We start from the raw sequence: 21,272 nt of genomic DNA, 5'->3' as shown, positions 1-21,272 counted from the left end.
CATAACTAATAATGCGGTCTAAGCAAATGTGTAGATCACAGGATTGTTATGGACATTGCACAGGAATGAATTTGCCTTGAAGCTTCAATAAACCTCCAATGACTTAGTCTGAATCATTAAATGTAGTCAGTCTGGTAAAATGTTCCCTAAGGCCTCTTTCACACTTGCGTTGTCCGGATCCGGCGTGTACTCCACTTGCCGGAATTACACTCCGGATCCGGAAAAACGCAAGTGTACTGAAAGCATTTGAAGACGGAACCGTCTTCCAAATGCTTTCAGTGTTACTATGGCACCCAGGACGCTATTAAAGTCCTGGTTGCCATAGTAGGAGCGGGGAGCGGGGGAGCGGTATACTTACAGTCCGTGCGGCTCCCGGGGCGCTCCAGAATGACGTCAGAGCGCCCCATGCGCATGGATGACGTGATCCATGCGATCACGTGATCCATGCGCTTGGGGCGCCCTGACGTCACTCTGGAGCGCCCGGGGAGCCGCACGGACGGTAAGTACACTGCTCCCCCGCTCCCCGCTACACTTACCATGGCTGTCAGGACTTTAGCGTCCCGGCAGCCATGGTAACCACTCTGAAAAAGCTAAATGTCGGCTCCGGCAATGCGCCGAAACGACGTTTAGCTTAAGGCCGGATCCGGATCAATGCCTTCCAATGGGCATTAATTCCGGATCCGGCCTTGCGGCAAGTGTTCCGGATTTTTGGCCGGAGCAAAAAGCGCAGCATGCTGCGGTATTTTCTCCGGCCAACAAACGTTCCGTACCGGAACTGAAGACATCCTGATGCATCCTGAACGGATTACTCTCCATTCAGAATGCATTAGGATAATCCTGATCAGGATTCTTCCGGCATAGAGCCCCGACGACGGAACTCTATGCCGGAAGACAATAACGCAGGTGTGAAAGAGCCCTAAGGCAACCAGAAATAAAAATTGATCTCGTAACACTTAGATCTTGGGGTGGTCTGCTGCTGAGTCTTCTAAATGGAGAAAGCTTATTTAGCTGTTCTTCTAGAAGACCCTGGAAGTCTTTTAGTGAGGGAAAGAAATTTACCCCTTAATGATGCCTGCAGGCCTCAAAATCTATAGGCTTTGCACCACTACTCTAAAGTTGACCATACACAAGACAGAAGAGGCTTGCAATGGCTTTTTTTCTGAACCGCTTATAGTTCACAGTTTGCCTGTGAAGGTCATCACTTTGGAGAACACAATAACTTAAGTGATAAATCAATGATCGCCCTATGTCTTGATTCGTGACAGGGCTTTTATTGATAGGGTGCATATCTATCGTTTAGATGAAACCATAACTACTATTGCCAATGATTGGTGCAATAACTGGAAAATATCCAGCTTGGCAGTTAAAGTTTTTCAGTTTTCTTAAGGCGTCATGTCAAGAAATGTGACCAAGCCAACAGCATGAACCGGTTAAAATCTGCCATTATGGAAAAAAAATTCCCTGGTATACAGCCAGCTAAAGCTGGTTTGTTGTTTTTCAACCAAATGTTGCACAGGACAAGTGACCAAATGTGTCCTAGATGTCCAAACAGACTGAAGTATTTGTAAAAAGTCTAATAATTTTATGGCCAAAAAGGTGTATTATAACAAGAAAAAAAATGGATTCATAAAGGACACGTTGTCTGCTATTTTGGCATACCTAGGCCACGGTGCCAACTCACCATGGTAACTGACCACAGACGTATAAACTTTTCCCGACATAATCCTTCGCTGTGTTGGGGGAACTGATGAATCGAGGGTCACATAACTTACTTTTTTTAAACGTCAAGGACATCTTTCCTGTGTCAGTTGTAATTTTTTCGTTCTTTATCTGTGTATTAAGTGGGAAATACAGAAAGTATATAGAAATATTTGCTTTATCATGAAGGTGAAAGCCTTCAAATATTTCAAGCTGAATATACTGTATTTTGGAAATGGTTTACAGGAGATATTCATTCTAGGGTTTTATTATCTAACGTTTTGTGTGGGTTTTTTTTAGTTGATTTTTTTTTTTTGCTGACGTTTGTAGGAATACCAGCCTTTCACTCTATTGGATCATTATAGCGTTAAAAGGAGATTTATTTTGACTGCATTTAGTGACATGTTGGAAGGTTATCTTGATGGAGATTTGGATGCTCTGGCTTTTGTTGTTGTTCTGGAGGCCCTGTATGTATCTTGATGGAGTACATTCATTTCTTGATGGAGTACATTCAGTATATATTTCGGTGGTCATTTATTAAGCCCGGCGTTTTAGATATGCGGTCTTAATAAAGCCTTATAGCTGGCGAAGAATCGCCGAAGTTATGAAGAGGCGCCAGCCTCTTTATAACTTTGACAGATCCTCTGCCACTTCCGAGCTGTCTTACATTTAGACCTTTTTCCCGTCCCCTTTCCCGCCCTCGCCACACCCACTTATTTAGACCTGGCGTAAGTGGGGAAAATTTAGGTGTATTTCATCTTGATAAATGACCCCCCTTCATACCTACTCCTACTCATTCTGGGCATTGGTGGTAATCCTGGTTCTAACTGATATTACCTCCTGATAAATCTGCAAATGAAAAGACCCGGTCATGCATGTGCCAGATTTGTGGGTGCTGGAGTCTTGGTACAAAAAAAATACTGAAAAGTCCATTGGCTTCCTAAATTGGTCTATGTCTTCATTACTAATGAAGACATAGACCAATTTAGGAAGCCAATGGACTTTTCAGTATGAATCATTAGGGAAATAGATTTGTTCCCTGCTAGAGACTATGTGCAGGGTTGCCAACCGTCCAGAAATTTAATGGACAGTCCATAAAAATAGTTGATTTTTTTTTTTCCTGTGTCCATGATTTTTCTTTTTGAGGCTGATGGTAGTTGATAGGATTATTTTGGTGGAAATTCTCATCATTTTACAGCTTACAGTAAATGCTAGTGATGGGATCTTATCAGTATATTGAGCTATAGAAATGAATTACTTATAATCTTTATCATTCATTATGGTTTTCCATTTTTCCCATAAAAAATATTAGATTTTGGGATAAGTTGTCCAGAAAAAAGAAAATAAATCTGGTTGGCAACCCTGACTATGACCCTTTAAATGCAATTGACTCACAGACGGATCACTTCTTATTACTGCTCCCACATCTTTATTTTGGCAGGACAATTACTGATGAATGTGCTATAAATTTTTACGGTCCTGAGAATTTCCTCAATCACTACAGAGATCAAGACTCTTCTGCACTCTGTGACCATTGCATCAGCCTATTCGTGGAAGCTGAGTTTTGCTTGCACTTGTTTGATCATAGTCACTGTGACATTCATCGGTGAAGCCGGTATACAGAACTGTCTATTTTTCCAGTTAATATTTTACCTTGCTGTGCGCTAGTGCAGGGATCAGCAACCTGCGGCACTCCAGCTGCTGTGAAACTACAACACCCAGCATGCACATTTTCTTGACTATTCTTCTAACTTCGATAGAAGTGAAAGGACGATTCTGGGAGTTGTAGTTTCAGAAAATCTGAAGCGCCGGAGGTTGCTGATGCCTGGCTCTAGTCCATTATGTGCTGTCTGGATTATCAGATGCCAACGAAGGCCAGGTTCACATCAACATTTAGATTTCCGTTCTTCTGATCCATCAGAAGGACAGAAAAATAAGCAAAAAAACGGATCCTGTATTTTAAGCATCAGTTATGCTCATGCTGAGCTCACTAAGCATAACGGTGGCTTAAAATACAGGATCCGATTGATTTTTTGACGGATCAGAAGAACGGAGAAATGAAAGTTGATGTGAACCCCGCCTTAAAGGAACTTTACTGAACTTCTGAATAGTTGTTTTTTGAAAAAAGAATGATTTTAGAACATGAGCTAAACGTTAGAGGTGCTACGTTTCACAGTTGGGCTCCAAACAGAAAAATCTGTCCAAAAATCAGGTCATGCCCTAGGCTAAAACAGAGGTACATCTGGTCATACAAGTAGTCATACACCCAGAAGCTTGTGAATACTTTTTTTCTCTTGATGCCGTTGCACCTTAGATTTTTATTCCAGTCTTGGCACATGAAATTCTGGAACGGACTGCTGGCAGTACCATGACTGACGGCGCTATGAGTAATCGTGATCTTCCTTTGATGGAACGTGTTTGTTTATGGCATTTCGACATCCCTAGTGAATACAACTGGAATGAATTTTATTTTATTTTTTTTGCATTTTTTTTGAGTTTGTCTTTTGAATTTATTACTAAAAGGATGAGAGGTTACTCAGCCCTGTCTATAGAACATCAGTCACCAGATAAATATGAATGTTTTTGAATCTAAAAAGAAGTAATTTTTCCTTTCTGATACTTTCCATATGTTTGGCTTATGTTTCTGTATCAGAAGTTAGTTTCTTAAAGTGAAGGCTTCAGCCCAGTCCTTGAGAAAAACAAGGCAGTTTTTTTTATTTTTAAGGGCATATCTTGGCTTACAATGCTGTCTTATCAGTGGGACAACTGAGAAAGTGCTTTGTGTAGCCCGAAGCCCTATGTCTATATTCTGCCAAGATGTTTTTAATAGTAATCTTTTCAGTGCAGGCCAGCCGGTGTACTGAAGGTAAATGGTCATGCAGACTGGTGTAGTTGTCCGCAACGGATAAAAAATAATTTTCAAAGCATCTCTTCCTAATCATCCGTAAAACACTGATGCAACACGGATCTCTATACCGGAAAAAAAAACGTTTCCTTTTTTAGTCCTCATGCATTCTGAATGGATAGAGATTCGTTCAGGAAGTCTGTTCCGGCAGCGTTCTGTTTTGTGACCGGACACAAAATCGATCCGGCGCTGAAAACAATGTAAGTCAATGGTGACTTACAAGAGCCTAAAAACCGGATTCGTCACCCATTCACTTTCAATATATTCAGTGACTGACCCGTTTTGATTTCACACAACTGCATCCTGATGTGCAAAATCCGTTTAAAAAAAAATCCGTTTAATTCCAATATTGAGATCCTCTGCTGGATCTCAATACCGAAATTACCAACACAAGTGTGAAAGTAGCCTTACACTATTATATTCTCAGTTCATCGTTCTTGGCAGTGTGATCACTTAAACAGTCAATTGGTAAATGATTATTGATTTGCACTCGATTCCTATCGCCCATGGCTAATATTTTGCAGAAACTGTAATAAATGTATTTACCACCTGCTGAACTTTGAGCTTCGGGTGGAATAACATACAGGAGATGTCCGCCCATGGTGTTATTAGAAGAATTGTAAGTGTAGTAAAGGCACGGGCAGATGATCGGGGCACTTATCAGGAATTAACATTTATTACTCATTATTGCTCCCTCAGCTGCATTTACATTACTGCTGTACAATAATGAATGATCGTTGCTACGATTGTTTGTCCCCGTACAGTTTCTTTTCTTTTTTTCGTGCTGCATAAATGAGAAGATCAGCTGACACATTTACATGGACCCCTATCATGAATGGGCATTTGCACAAATGTTCCTTCCTGATGTTTTCATAGACCCTGTTAGACATCTCTGGGTTAATAGGGTCCTCTGTTCAGGATTCTCATTTCTAGACTACAAAGAACATCTCTCACTTTACCTTATTACACAAACAAACTATCAATATGAATGGGCACTGTGTAATACTTAAAGGGGCTGTGCCAAGCTATTATGTCTCACTTCAGTAAATGACATTTTGCAAGTTAATACAAGGCACTTACTAATGTATTGTGATTGTCCATATTGCCTCCTTTGCTGGCTGGATTCATTTTTCCATCGCATTATACACAGCTCGTATCCAGGGGTTATGACCACCCTGCAGGCTAGCAGCGGTGGTCGTGCTTGCACACTATAGAAAAAAGCATCTGCCTCTCTGGTGGCGCGGGACCGTGGGATCTGTACTGCAGCGGCGGACATAACCCCTGGAAATCAGCAGTGTATAATGTGATGGAAAAATTAATCTATCCAGCAGAGGATGCAGTATGGACAAATAGTAAATTAGTAAGTGCCTTGTATTAACTTTATCTACATGATCAATGCCATTTGCTGATCTGAGAAATACGTAAAGTGTACGTGAGATTTGCTTAATCACTTTGCCGTTACTGTACTATGTTGTAGTTTTTCCACACAGAAATCAACACGGAAAAAAAAAAGTATTCTGCAATGTGTGCAGGTGGCCTTAGAGAGTGCTCCAAATTAAAAATCGGTACAGATTTAAAATGCGCTACTAAAGTTCCCATCCACTGACATGGGAAATATTTTCACTGGGTTTAATTTAAACTAAAACTACCCCACAGATTAATGTGATCTTAATTGTACTTCTTTAAAGGGGTTCAGCGCTGAACCCGGACATATCCCCATCTTCACCCCTCAGACCCTCCTGATATGAGCATCGGAGCGTTTAAGGGCAAGGGCTTTTTTGTTTACAATGGCACACTGCTAGGCTGGGGCTTCCACCCAGTAATGTTCCCAGTGATGTCACCGGGTCTGATGGGCGGGCTTTAGCGCTGGCCTAGACGTTTTACAGATTAGGGCAGTGCTAAAGCCCGCCCATTAGTGCCGGTGACATCACTGGGTTCACTGCTGGACTGAAGCCTCCGCCTAGCAGTCCCTATGGAGAGCCCGGATTCAGCGCAGGGCAAAGAAGCGCATTGGAGCATGAAATGCTCCGATGCTCATATCGGGGGGCCTGAGAGGTGAAGATGGGGATATGTCCGGGTTCAGCTGTGAACCCGAACAACCCCTTTAAGCGTTGCAATGTCAGTCTCACAAAATCTTATGATATGGATTATAATAGCCTCTGGTTTTTTTTTCTTGTTAATCTCTATTTACACAATACTTTGCTGGAGGGGTTTATGAGCGATCACGTGTGTAATTGCTGAGCATCACGTCAGCTTTTGGCTTTGAGATTGCTCCCCCCCCCCCCCCCCCCCCCCCCCCCCCCCCGCCCATACATTTATACAGAAGCCACTTCTTGTATGTTCTAGTTAAACATATAATTTAATAGCAGATCATCAGGGAACATTTTAGGGGACTGTTTCAAGGATCTTCAAAATGTAATCGTAAAAAGTTTCCCCTGCACAGCCAGGTGATGTGCCAATCTATAATGAGGCAGAGGCCTTATCACAGATTTGGCATGTCCTCCTGCAGGCCGGGCCTCAGACCGAAATCTACGGCAGCATGAATGAATATAAATGTGGAGGGCCTGCTTGCCCCGCTTTTTCGGAAAGTGGCAAGGGGCGACGTAGAAACACCACTTACAACAAAATGTCGTTGTAGTGGTGTTTAAAGTTACAAACCGGGAATTGTGGGATTCCATGTCATTGGAAGTCGCCTGACACCCCCTCCTGATTAGCATTCATGAAATCTAGGACAGTGTTCCTAAACTCCTGTCCTCAGGACCCACCTACCGGTCAGGATTCCCTTAGTATTGAACAGGTGATATAATTCGTGTCCATGCATTAGGACTTACCACAGGTATTCATTCTGTGGGATCTTCTCAAATCGTGACCGGTAGGTGGGGACTGGAGTTATACAGATGTTATACAGATGATTGAAGAAAGTATCTGGAAAATGCTTCTCTGACTCTTGAAAGAATACTATATTAGGAGGCAGCTGTGCATACTAAACTCTCTGATTCTGGGAACAGGCCTGATTGAGGGGTTATGCTAAGTTTTAAACTTGACCCCCATCAACAGGATCGAGGATGATTGATTCTCATGATCACTGGGGTCCCAGCAGTTGCACTGAATTGTGTGTGCTGCTGGCTTCATGCATTTCTATAAAGCTGCGTACAGTGCTTGGCAATATCCAGTGGTCCTATACAGATGCACTTTATGGACCACCACTATGCGGGAAGACACAGGATGCCTGTTACCGTAATCAGTAGGGTTCTAGACAACTACTGATCGAGACCATCATGCCCAATCTTGTGGATAGGATTGTGGCGCAATCCCTTTAATGCAGAATCTGAAGAACACTAATCTCTCCATTGAATATGTATTTTGTGTCCTATTCTTTTAGTTTCGTCTTGTAGTCTTACATGTCTGCAGTGGTTTTGGTATCCAGTTGCCTTTCTATCCTGTGGTTCCTTGAAGTGTCACCAGACATTCTCTGTACGAAAAAGAACATAATATGTATGCGGAGAACTAGACTTCCTTTGTCTTAGTCCAATACATTTTGATATTTTGGTTTCCTTATTTTTTTTTTCTGATAATAGTCTTGTGTCAAAATGTTCTGTTCTCCACTGCAACGCATAAAGGAATTTTCTTTTAGAAGAGCTTCCAAGACTGGAGACAATATGGGGTATCTTGGCAGAAGAAATGCTGACTGTTTTATTGCCGCAGTTTAGCAGAGACGAGTCATTAATGGGCCGCCTTCTGGTGGACTTGGTGCTTACAGCATGCCTGTTAACACTATGGGGGAGATTTATCAAAACTGGTGTAAAGTAGAACTGGTTTAGTTGCTCAAAGCAACCAATCAGATTCCACCTTTCATTTTTCAGAGCTCCTTTGGAAAATTAGAGGTGGAATCTGATTGGTTGCTATGGGCAACTAAGCCAGTTTTGATAAAGCCTCCATGGTTCCAATTTATAAAAGTCTGACAGAAAAGTGTGCCATGCCCCATCAAATTCCATGTTACGACGCTATCCCCACCTCCCCTTTAAGAACTGCTTTTGGAGAGGAACACTACTATGATGTACCATTGTACTGAGGGACAGATAATCTGGTCTGCACATGAGGCCTTAAAAAGGTTGTCCAAGTTTAAAAAAAAAAAAAAAAAAAGGCAAAAGGGGAGGAAGATGTTAAACCCCTTTCTGTTCCAATCCTCCCTGTGGGGCTTTGTTTACATAAATGTCCCTCAACTCGGGGCCTCAGGACTCACCTGCTGGTCAAGTTTTCAGTATTTTATTAGTATTGAGCAGGTGATATAATTAGTGTCAATGCATCAGGACTTACCACAGGTATTCATTCTGTGGGATCTTCTCAAATCATGTGGCAGGTGGACCCTGAAGACCACAGTAATGACATGCATGTGACCACTGCAGCCAATCATTGGCCACTGTGGTTTCTTGCTGTATACTGCTGAGGTTGGTGATTGGCTGCAGTGGTCTCTTGCTGTATAGGGGAGTGTCATTGCTGCAGGATGGAGGAGGATCAAAGCAGTGCTGCTTGATCAGTTAGGCCAAGTTCACACTTCACTTATTTGATCAGTTATTGTGTGGCTCTAAACAACAGAACAGGTGCAAATCTTTCCATTATACCTCATCTCAGCGTAGGCTTCACTACTGGTTTTGGCTCAAAATAACTGGTGGAAATAACTGACCAATTAACTGAAGTGTGAACTGAGCCTAAGGGCTCATGCACACGGCCTTTCTGTGCACTGCAATTTGTGGTTCCCAATGCACGCGTAACATCCGTGCGGATTCCACAGACTGTTCCAGACCCATTGAATGGGTCCGTGATCCATCGGCACCGCAAAAAATAAAACCTGTTTTTTGGAGGCACTGAGAGAATCCCCACAGAAGCACTCCGTAGTGCTTCCATGCCTCCATTCCGCACTGACCTTCCGGATTGAGGATCCATTCAAGTGAATGCGGGGTGCACACGGCCGGTGCCTACATATTGCGGACCCACTGTTTGCGGGCCGCAATATGGGAACAGCCAACCAACTGCCGTGTGCATGAGCCCATAAGTCATATGCAGATGGCTTTTCCCTGGCCGGGTCCGCAATATATGGGCCCTGGCCATTTGTGCACTACATCACAGATGCAGACCCATTTACTTTTGCCTCTGCACCGCGAAAAAATAGAATGGGTCCGGGATCCGTCTGCAGCACCAAAAAAAAGAGCAAATTCAAGTTGAATGGGTCTGCATCGGTCTCTGGAAACAACAGGGATGTTGCCCTTGCATTGGGGACTGCAAATTGCGGTCCCCAATTCACACAACAGCCGCCTGCATGAGCCCTTAGTCGAGAACTAGGGAGTTTTTGTTTTTCCGGAGGCGGGAGGAATGTAGTTGTGTTGGTCATCGGCTGAAGCTGTAAATGCTGCATTCAGTGAGTGATCGGCGGAGATAAGTCAGATCAGCAGCTTTTCCTTTCCTTTTACCTTAAGGCAGCTCAATCTCTTCTCCTTTACGGACTGTATTCATGAGGGGATTATGTGGGAAAATTAACTTGTGCCTACTTCAATGTACAGAAGGAGTAGTCACCATTTCTAGTTGTTAAAAAGTTCCTAGCCAACCTGAGCACAGGCTCCTAAGGCCTCATTCCGACGGCCATGTTTTAGCATCCGCCAGTTACAACTTACCCCTGTTGTAAAATGTTCATGAGGACACGTCAAATTTTGCATTTTTTTTTTTCCATCTCTGAATTACATTGAAGATCTATCATCACTCCATCTGTTTCAGTAAAGATTAGTATCCCAAAAATTATTGTTCTGGGACATCTGCTTTGTGCTGCTCCTCTGTTATTCCTAATGAAAATGTGGGAATTAATTTACAACTATTACCATTTGCCTTGTCAATGGGTCACATTCCTATCAAGTCTGACACTATCACACTGAACAGACACATGCTGAATGGCAACAACCCAGTGTCAATAACTAGTACAGAGGAATAACAGAGGAACAGAATTGTTAGTTTAAGCAAATACTTATGTCGAGTGCTGACAGGTCCTCCGCAGTCACACATATAATGTTTATAGCGCTCGTCATGGTAATATTATAATGACTCTAGTTTTGGCAGTAATGGGAAAGAGTTTTTATTTTATTTCTGTGGGGTAGGGTGGGGTGGGGGGGGACGGGACATTTTGTATCTTACTTTTTTTTGTCCTTAATTGGTATTTTTTTATGTGTGAGAGTTCAATGTATTTTTACACAACAACTGGTGCCAGTAGGTGAGGTGAGCTAATGCCAGGAGGGTAGCAGTCAGCACATTGGCATGGCCTGGGAGCTTGACAGCAGCTGCTATGACATGTCATGCTAGAAGAAATAATAGAGCTGTGAGTTGGATTCTCACAGGCAGAAACCATACTGACCTTTTGAGAAAACATATGGGCATAAAGGTGGACAAGGGTGCAGTAAAGCCCATATTGACGTTGTATGCTTTGATACAGATGTAGGAGAGCTGAGTATTCAGTTAAACACAACGGTAATACGTTTTGGCTTTACATAGGACTGCAGGAAAATCATTGATTTTAAATGACAATTTCAGCTGTACTACATCCCTATAGTTATTTAATAGCGTTCATTTCATGATTCAGGAGCTCCTGACTTTATGGGTATGTCCACATGGGATGGATACACTGCTGATCTGCTTGCTAAGAAATCTTCATTGCCGCATCAATAGGTTAGAGGTCCCCGCCAGAGACCAGCCTGCTGAAGCACTCTGGGTGTTACCGCCTTGCCCGCCGGCCCTATAGACTATCATGGGAACCGGCAAACATGCAGGGATTCGGCCAGACAAAAACTGTTGCGTGCATATATGCCAGATCAGTGGGGCCGGCGGGCATTGCGGTAACATCAGGCAGGCTGTTCTCTGCCGGAGATTGTTAACGCTAGTGTGAAACTAGCCTAATGCTCTTTATTTCCACCACTGGTTTCACCTGTTTTTATTTGAGGCATGTAATTTTGCTGTCGATTTTGTTGTGCCAAAAATTTCTTCCCATATAGATTTACCCTGCCTGTGCTATATGTATATGTCCAGAATATACTGTATGTCAAAGTTCACAAAGCGCCTTCCTTCTTTTGTACCACTCTTGCCCATGAGCTATGTGCAGTACTGCAGCATCATCCCCATTCAAATAAATAAGCCAGAGCTGCAGTACCAGACACATCCTATGGCCAAGAGCGGCGCCATTTCTTTGGCTGGTGGAGCAGGCGCTTTTTTTTTCTACTTCTTAACAACCAGTCTTCAATATTCAACTATTTCTTCCCTAATATCTGTTTCTATGAAAGCTGAACCCAAGGACACTAAATAGAACAATTTAGGCCTCTTGCCCACGAACATTAGGGCTGCGGACCGCTAATTGCGGTCTGCAAAGCATGGGCACCCGCATGTGGATCGCGGACCAATTCACTTGAATGGGGTCCACGATCCGTCCGTTCTGCAAAAAGATAGAACAAGTTCTATTTTTTGGCGCAACTGAAGCACTCCGTAGTGCTTCCATGGGGTTCCATTCCGTGCTTCCGTTCCGCACCACATCTCCGGATTTGCGGACCCATTCTAGTGAATGGGTCCACACACGGCCGGTGCCCCGTGTATTGCAGAACCACTGTATGCGGCTCGCAATACGGCCACGGGAGCACTACAGCCATGTGCGAGAGGCCTTTAGATGTACTGATAATTCTTTCTAGAGGATAGCAGCGGGTGGTGGCTTAATTTGTCTGATCTTTCCCAGGAACCACGGCTATCATTACTTGTATGAGTAACAATTTCCTGTCCTCTCACGAGGGTTTCCCGTAGATATAATGTGATCAATAACTTACAAGTGGATGATTCTGCTTCTTCAACAGGAATAGCTTTCAGATGCATTCAGGCTGCAGTGTTACTAGGCACAAATCAATATATATTATCCTGAAGGATCTTCTGAGGAGTTCTCATGTCTGGTCACAGAGCGATAACCTGCTTTTATAGTGGATTTGGTTACGTCGGGTGCTTATGTCTAGATGATAACACTCGGCACGCTTGCAGAGAGATAAAGTACTGAGTTACTATGTAAAGCATGGAGGATAGATAAATTTCCATCCTTGGCTTGAGATGACTAAGTCAATCTCCAAGGGTCAGGCAACTGGTTAAAATGCCTTTCATCCATTCTCAGTAGAGCTGGTTTCTAGGAAAGCTGGATGACCATCAGCCTTACCATCTCAGGCCTTATCCTCCAGCTTTTCCATTCTTCAAACGTTTTTGATTTGTATTATAATGAATTAATATCCTTTGTCTTTTTAGGTTGTCCTTCTATTCGGGCCATTCCTCTTTCTCCATGTACTGCATGCTCTTTCTGGCAGTAAGTATTTTTTGAGGTTACTTATCACATGTCTGCTTTATGTACATCTGTGGTGAAATGGGGCTATACGAGCCTGTGATGGGTGCCCTGCTGCTGGAATACGATTGTATGTCTGCACCACTAAAATGGAGCAAGGGCCCGACTCCCACCCACCCTTAGGCCCCTTGCAGAGGAGCGTGCCGGATTCAGTCCGGATGTGTTGCGGGCGGGTTTGCATGCAAATTGTCTGCGATTGCATTGTTCAGTTTTTTCCACGTGAGTGCAAAGCGTTTAAAAAAAAAAACGAATGTTGGTACCCAGACCCGAACTTCTTCACAGAAGTTCGGGCTTGGGATCGGTGTTCTGTAGATTTTATTATTTTCCATTATAACATGGTTATAATGGAGAATAATAGCATTCTTAATACAGAATGCTAAGTAAAATGTCCATTGAGGGTTAAAAAAAAATAATTAAAAAAAATGACTCACCTCATCCACTTAATCGCGTAGCCGTTAAAGTCTTCTTTCAGGACCTGCGCTGACGTCATCGCGCTCACCACGTGGTGACGTCAGCGCAGGTCCTGCTGAATGAGGATAGGTCTTCTATGATGTGTGGGGAAAAAAAAACCGCTCATGTACACAGACCCATTGAAATTAATGGGTCAGGATTCAGTGCGGGTGCTATGTGTTCATGTCACGCATTGCACCCGCGTGGAAAACTCGCTCGTGTGAAAGGAGCCTTAAAGTGCCTGATCATGACCTGTGTAAGTCCATGGGCAAAACATTTCCTGCAATGCCCTAATATCAGAACTAAGGTATGTAGTGCCCTGACTACTAGGATATGAGTTATTGTTTTGGTGCATTAACGGTTTGTATGTCCGTCTGTGACAAAGTAGATAAAAAAAATTAAAATTGTCAAGAAAGAGGAGCACACCACTATGTGCGATTGTTAAATAGCTGTCGATACTCTGTGATAATACCTGCTCCTGATGACGTGCAAAGTTACTCTTGCACAGAAACTCGTTGAGTGGGAGTTAGACCTAGAAACAGGCTAGGGGACGAGCATACCAGGAATAGTGTCTGAGAGGATAGTAGGTCATTCCTTTGCCAGGCATGCTCAACCGTCGGCCCTCCAGCTGTTGCAAAACTACAACTACCAGCATGCCTGAGCAGCCTACAGCTATCAGCCTACAACATGGCATTGTGGGAGTTGTAGTTTTACAACAGCTGGAGGGCCGCAGGTTGAGCATGCCTGCTTTAGACCATGCAAACTAAGGTCCTGGTCAAGACCAGCTGGTCCCTCTAGCGATTTCTTAAAAAGGCAGTTAAGTGTAGCAATACTACTTACTGATTCCATACTGGGACGGTGATTGGAATGTATGTGCTACAGCAACATTGTGACTACCATAACTTAACACAATGTTGATTGTTATGGGTACATGGCTGCTATTGTGTAACCCCATCTTCTATAGGGTATATGAGGGATACTCGAGCTATACACAAGCGTTTGTGCTTCCTTTCTCAAGCTTACTAGATTAACTCAGAATTTTTCAGGCAGGGTATACCCCCAGACAATGCGGAGAGGTATAATGAGTTATAAATGAGGTCGTGACTCCAATTTTAATTGCAACATATATTAAAGATTTATTAAATTTTCTTTTTAACGTCCTAGTCAGGCAAGTTTTCAAATTTGCAACAGTCTGTAAGGCTTCAGGTCGCTGTCCTCAGACACTATCCATGTGTTAGGACTGGAAGGGGTAGGCAACAGGTCAGCGATTAAAAAATTAGGGACTGCGGAAGCTATCCTTGAAGGCAGCACCAATACCTGGTGTGTAGGTATTTAATATACTGTATGCTTTTTTTTGTTGTACATATGATGCATTTCAGGACCCTACCGGTCCTTTTTAAAAGATTTATCAACATTACTATATCTGATGAAGGGACCAGTACAGTCCTGAAATGCATCATATGTAGGGATGAGCGAATTTCATACCGTAAAAATCCGTTATGCAGGCCATAAACTTCTATTATGACGTCTATGGAATTGCGTTCTGGTCTGTGGTAACGGAATCCGTAATGCAATTCAGTAAATACCACAACACGAACTTCAAAATATGAAATTCACTCATCCCTAATCATATGTACTACAATCAAGCATATATTTGATACCTACACAATCTATCCTTGAAGAGTAGCGGTATGTATTAAATATATACTATTCCGATTTTGAGTTTTTTCGCCTTCATGTCAGGTAGAGGTACAGCGAGAACGGCTCTACCGCCCAAGGACCCCACCATAGTTTTCTTATTCCCCTGTGTGAATTTGGGGTTCTCTGCTGTCGCAGATGAACTGGATATACAACAATCACAAATATCCTGCGTTTGGCTATTTGTTCCGATATTATGCAGACAGTGCCTATTAAATGCTAAGCCTTTATTCAGCAGCGTCTGCAGGATGCGACCACACACCACAGGATTCTTGTATCGTTTTACTAAAGATAGGTTTCAGCACTTTCATCATGGCAGGATTGAAACTCAAGAAAACTCTGCATTATTGTATATTATCCTGAGCACTGGCACAAGTCACTCAAAGAAAAAAAATCTGCTGCATGATTTCTTAAAAACATAAATAGAGGAGCCTAACCACATTTAATTTAAATTAGAAGATTTATTAGATGAAATTACAGTAACACTCATATGATCTATACGAGTATTACTGTACAGCGGCAAGAAGCGCGCAGAGTCATAGCAACCAATGAAGCCGTGCGCTCCTGCAGGACGGGTTTTCATGGACTGTGGTCTGTGAAAATCCACGTATGTGTGAATGTGGCCTAAGAAAGTAGCATACAGGTGTGATGCTGGCTGCTGATAAACCATTGTTCTAATAAGGGCACGGCCACACGGTCAGGTTTCCTTATGCAGTTTTGGAAGACAAAATCAGGACTGGGTCGTGTTAACGCACCCAACGTGATACATCCAGTAGCCACTCTATTTCCTGACTTGTGGTTTAATAACTAAGTGTCCCCCGTCTATGCAAATAGCATTCTCATTATACGCTGGTCTTCATCTGACAGGATACATATGTAAGCCATGATATTCCAGTAACTGTTTCCTCTGTATCCCCCCCCAGCTGTATCTTCAGTCCCGGATGAGAGGCTATTGGGCCAGACTGTTGCGGCCGACCGTTCAGTTCGCTCTCATCGCTGTGTCCATCTATGTTGGTCTGTCCAGGGTCTCGGACTATAAGCATCACTGGAGCGATGTGCTAATTGGACTCATCCAAGGAGCCATTGTTGCTGTACTTATTGTAAGTAAACCGTCCAGATTCTGCTGGAGACTCTTGTGTTTATTTCATTTCCTTGATGTATTTATTAATTCGGTAATGTATATAGAATCCATACTGTCATCTATTTTGGGCATAGTTACCATACTTTACAAGTTGGGGTTTGGTTTTACTTGTGTGCCAAAAGAAACCTCCGAGAAACCGCCCACGCCATCTCAGAACCATCGGACACCCCATTGTGTGTCTGGTACATCATCCGTTACATTTTTGATAAGGGTTTATGTAATAAAAAATGGTATAATGACCCTTTGTAACTGAGCATAAAAGGCTAATTCTTCTTTCAGCAATACAGATGTCTGCTTTCTGATTAAATTCAAGGACAGATCAAAGCCCCCTGTCAATTATTTTTTTTTATGCTATGAAAAACGGTCACAAGTGGACTTACAGAAACGTGAATAGAGAGCTGCACATGCACAGCGGCTTGGGACAGAGCCCTGTTCAAGATAGCAGAAGGTCCCAGAGGTGGGAATCGCACCTTTGCAGGATATGCCATGAATGGCCAGAGGGTAATAACCCTTTAATCAGCAAAGACTGGATCTTACCCTCAAGAACCAGATTCCAACCTAATGTGGATACACAATGGACAAAAAGGACAAAGCAAAGTTGTTGCACCCAGAATCTGAAACGGGGGTCCCTGGCTGCGATGACCATTCTTCATTAGCGGTTGCCAATACAGATATCTTTACCCACCCACAGTATTTATATTGTAAAGACTTGTCCAGATTTAAGGAATATGCCCCTCCTTTCTGATCCCATCAAAATAAATGAAAAAAAAAAACAAAAAAAAAAAACACTGCAAAAAAAATCCAAGGATCTGTTTATTATCCCAGGCACTGTGTGGGAGCATAATTCTGTTATGAACACTGCTCTTTTCTCTGGACCTCACTGGCATTATAATGATTTATAATGCTGTGTTGCTCTGCCCAACCTACTGAAATACGCAGACCGCATAAGGGTCCATTCACACGTGCGTAAGTGTTTTGCGGATCCACAAAACACAGACACCTGCAATGTGCGATCCGCACATCAGACACTAATAGAAAATGCCTTTTCTGTTCCGCAATTGCGGACATGTTCTATTTTTTCCAGGAAATGTGGATTTGCATCCGTTCCAGCCCTATTGAAAGGGAATGGGTCCGCAAATTGCGGAACGAATGTGGACCCAAATTACGGACGTGTGAATGGACCCTAATGCTGTGTGATCCTGGGAAGTCACGCTCCCACACAGTGTGTGTTTTCTGCACTGATCACGCTCGTCACTGATCACTCTATCCATAAAGGGGTTTTCCATCAGTTTTTTTTTTTTTTTTCACTGATGACTTCTGGATAGGTCATCAGTATCTGGTGGGGGTCCAACACCCCGGATCCCGATAGATAAGCTCACTAAGCCCTGTGCCGTACACGGTGCTTGGTATGTTCCATTCACTTAAAATATAGCTGAGCTGTGCCTAGGCCATGTGACCAATGAACAGGATGTCACTTGGCCTAGGGAAAGCTGTGAGAAGGCTGTGGTGCTACTGTGAGCTCTGGTGCCTTCTCTAACAGCTAATTGGTGGGCATCCCAGATGTCAGACCCCCTACCAATCAGATACTGATGACCTAGGCAGAGGATAGGTCATCAGTAATAAAAAGAAAACCTACAGATTGGTGGATCCAACTCTTCACACCATCGCCGATCATCCACCTCACTGTTTACCAGGCAGACACAGCTATAAGTACTTTCAGTAGCACCTGTCTGGTATTGGAGCCCAGTCCTATTTAAGTGACTACAAAAAGTACAGAGCAATGCCTGTTCATCCATTTCATTGCTTACTAAACAGCTGATCAGTGGGGTTGATGAGTCGGACCCCGCCCTATTTCATATTAAGGGTGCATTCACGCTACCGTAAGCATTTTGCGATCTGCAAAACACAGGTACCGGCAGTGTGAATTCTACAATTTGCGGACGGCACATGGTTGGCGCTAAATAGAGTGCCGATTTTTGTCTGCGGTTGCCCTCAAGAATAAGACATGGTCTATTTTTTGTGGGGCCGCGGAACGGAATGCGGACAGCACACTGTGTGCTGTCTGCATCTTTTGCGGCCCCATTGAAATGAATGGGTCTGCACACATTCCGCAAAATTGCGGAACGGATGCGGATCCATTTATAGGGTCGTGTGAATGCGCCCTTAAGGCCCCTTGCAGACGAGCGTGTCTGGATGCGTTGCGAATACATTCAGTGAAAAATGTGCGATTTAGTAGGCAGGCAAAGTCATTCAGTTTTGCCTGCGATCGCGTTTAGTTTTTATCGCGCGGGGGCTATGCCTTTTGCACGCACGTGACAAAAAAACTGAATGTATACAAACAACATCTCTTAGCAACCATCTGTGAAAACGCATTTTCATGCACTTCTGAGGCCAGCGTTGCGTGAAAATCGCAGAATATAGAACATGCTGCGATTTTCACACAACGCACAAGTGATGCGTGAAAACCAACGCACATGTGTACAGCCCCATTGAAATGAATGGGTCCGGATTCTGTGTGGGCGCAATGCGTTCGCATCACGCAGAATACTCGCTTGTGTGAAAGGGGCCTTAGAGTCTTATCCTAAACAGCAGCCATCAGTCCTGGATAACTCTGCAGATGATACCTACATTGCCGACAAACTCTGAACTTCTTCAGCAGCCATTTTCTACAGACTGCACAGAAACATCACACACGATGAGGATCTTTAATGATCCTTGAGCAGCTTCATGTTCTTAGCGATTGCTGGAGCTGAACGTGATTCACAAGCCGACCACTATTTGTGAGCACAATGGTTCTGTGATCAAAGGGAACGTCCCGATAATAGCGGGATAATTACAGCAAATTCCTTACGGGTAGCTACGGTGTCTGAATTAACCTTTTAATGCAGATTGTAATTAAAGCCGCAGAGTGTGACCGAACCCCATCCCTGCGCTCCTCACAGTCTCTCTCTTTGCTTCACAGGTTCTATACGTCTCAGATTTCTTCAAAAACAAGAAAAGTGGGCTCAATCAGAAAGAAGAAGATTCGCACACTACTCTGCATGAGACGTCAACTAACGGGAACCACTACGGCAGTCACCAGCCTTGAAAGCCACTCTGTCTCAAACAAAAACATATCCAGCTTTCTTATACACAGTATTAAGAGTGTAATCTCTTAATCCCTTTTAATTAACCTTTAACCCCGTTAGTGCTGGAGGGGCTAATCCTGCATGGCACTCTAGCACTTAAGCCTTTTAAATTGCACCACTCAATGCAGCCATTTTGTGACCCAAATCGATCTGAAAATGCAGCATTGGTGAAGATGCTGCATTCTCACAATCATTAATAGGGATGACAGAAAGGCTGCCTAACCTGTATGTAAGCGAAATGTGCAATGGACAGCTGCTGCTATACCTGTTGGATGCCCACTTTGTATATAGTTATAAAGAACACATTTTTATGTATAATGTTATAGCTTTAAAAAGATTTTTTTTTCTTTAAATAAAGATTGTACAGAATAAAAAAAAAAAAACATGACTACTTTCAAAAAGACAGCACCACACTTATGTCTACAGGTTATGTGAGGTATTGCAAATAGGTCCGGTTTACTTCAGTGGCGCTAAACTTCACTACTGGATAACCCATAGTCAGGAGTAAACCGTTTCTGGAAGAAAGCAGCCATGTTTGCTTAATCCTGGACGACCCTTTTTATGCTTTGGTAGGCTCTGTTCACACTAGTTATCGTTCCTTCAAGGCTTTAGTACCAACAAAATACCAGAAACCCCTAAAAGGAAACCTGGACAGACCCCCTTGAAGCAAATGAGGCCCATCGTGGCTGTTATGAAAGTAACATGACGCTAGTGTGCACAGACCCTTATACAAATGAATGAAACGTGTTAATGAAATTGTAAAAATTTTTAATTAAAATCGTGTGTAAACGGTATGTACAAACACTTGTATTATATTGCTTCGCTTGAACGTTGCTTGTTCTGAAAACATAAAAAAAAAAGTTTATAGCAAACATCTGGCCTTGGTTGGTTCTGTTGTCCGAGGAGCTCACGCTCCAGCTGCTGACGGCGTCGATAAATAAACGCCTTGTGATCCATTCCGCTATAGGTAAAGACTGGCAGCAAACACAATGTCCCTTTTGATCTTTGTAATTCCTGAAAGAGAAGAATAGCGAACATCACTGTATAAACAGCCATATAAATTCTTAAAGGGGCAGACAGTCAGCTGTAAAGGAACCCACACCCCCAGAAAGAGAAGAAGGTGGAGCCCTGAGAAAAGTCTGGTAATTATATTTTGGAAAAACCTTTTTAGAGTACACGAGATGTGAGGTCTGATGGCTACACCCGGCAATTAAATCTTCAGCCATAATAGAAAGTGCGCTGTTTTTAGCTCGTACAACTTTACACTGCAGGACACTGAAAAATGTTTAAATTGCTGCTCCGCTTTCTGTGAAAATTCATGATCTCAGTCTAGACCAGGGATGCCCAACCTGCGACCCTCCAGCTGTTGCAAAACGACAACTCCCAGCATGCCTGGACAGCCTACAGCTATTAGGGCATGCTGGGAGTTGTAGTTTTGCAACAGCTGGAGGGCCGCAGGTTGGGCATCCCTGGTCTAGACTATCCAGCAAAGCACTGAACAATTCCTGCAATGAAGACAGACTTTTGTTAGCTAAACAATCTTAGACTGAGAGTCTTAAGTGTCCAGCCTGGCACAGTGCCCTTTTTATGCCAATATTGACCACAAAGCCCACTGCAGATGGTATACAGCAAACAATTAAAAGTGAGCCTCCATTGTTAACCAACAACATAAAATGATCAACATCTCTTCTTAGAACATTTTAATGAAAACTTGTTGCAAACTTTGTTTTCTGTCATGTTGGGTATACAACTCAACTGCATGTCTCTATGGTAACAGACAACAAACATCCTCTGTGTAGTCTGATCAAGAAGTCATATACTTTCTTTTATCTGTCCGCTACTGCTCGGAGA

At 43.1% G+C, this 21,272-nt stretch overlaps 2 protein-coding genes across 3 annotated transcripts in view; one reads left to right on the top strand and one right to left on the bottom strand.

The window, feature by feature from the left end:
- Window positions 1–19,756, top strand: part of PLPP1 (phospholipid phosphatase 1) — a 96,425-nt gene extending 76,669 nt beyond the window's left edge. For both annotated transcript variants that reach the window (XM_040421256.1, XM_040421258.1), the window contains exons 4-6: window positions 12,911–12,968; window positions 16,076–16,252; window positions 19,256–19,756. In XM_040421256.1, coding sequence (XP_040277190.1) covers window positions 12,911–12,968; window positions 16,076–16,252; window positions 19,256–19,381 — 361 coding nt within the window. In that variant the 3' untranslated portion in view covers window positions 19,382–19,756. The remainder of the gene's footprint in view (window positions 1–12,910; window positions 12,969–16,075; window positions 16,253–19,255) is intronic.
- The window catches only part of MTREX (Mtr4 exosome RNA helicase), a 102,913-nt gene continuing 100,905 nt past the window's right edge, over window positions 19,265–21,272 (bottom strand). Inside the window, exon 27 of the mRNA XM_040421255.1 lies at window positions 19,265–20,435. Within this exon, the coding sequence (XP_040277189.1) occupies window positions 20,383–20,435 (53 nt within the window). The 3' untranslated portion in view covers window positions 19,265–20,382. The remainder of the gene's footprint in view (window positions 20,436–21,272) is intronic.

Source organism: Bufo bufo, chromosome 2 (assembly GCF_905171765.1).
Source record: "Bufo bufo chromosome 2, aBufBuf1.1, whole genome shotgun sequence".
NCBI lineage: Eukaryota > Metazoa > Chordata > Amphibia > Anura > Bufonidae > Bufo > Bufo bufo.
The sequence above is the reverse complement of the archived record's forward strand: the minus strand, read 5'-3'. Positions and strand labels throughout refer to the sequence as shown.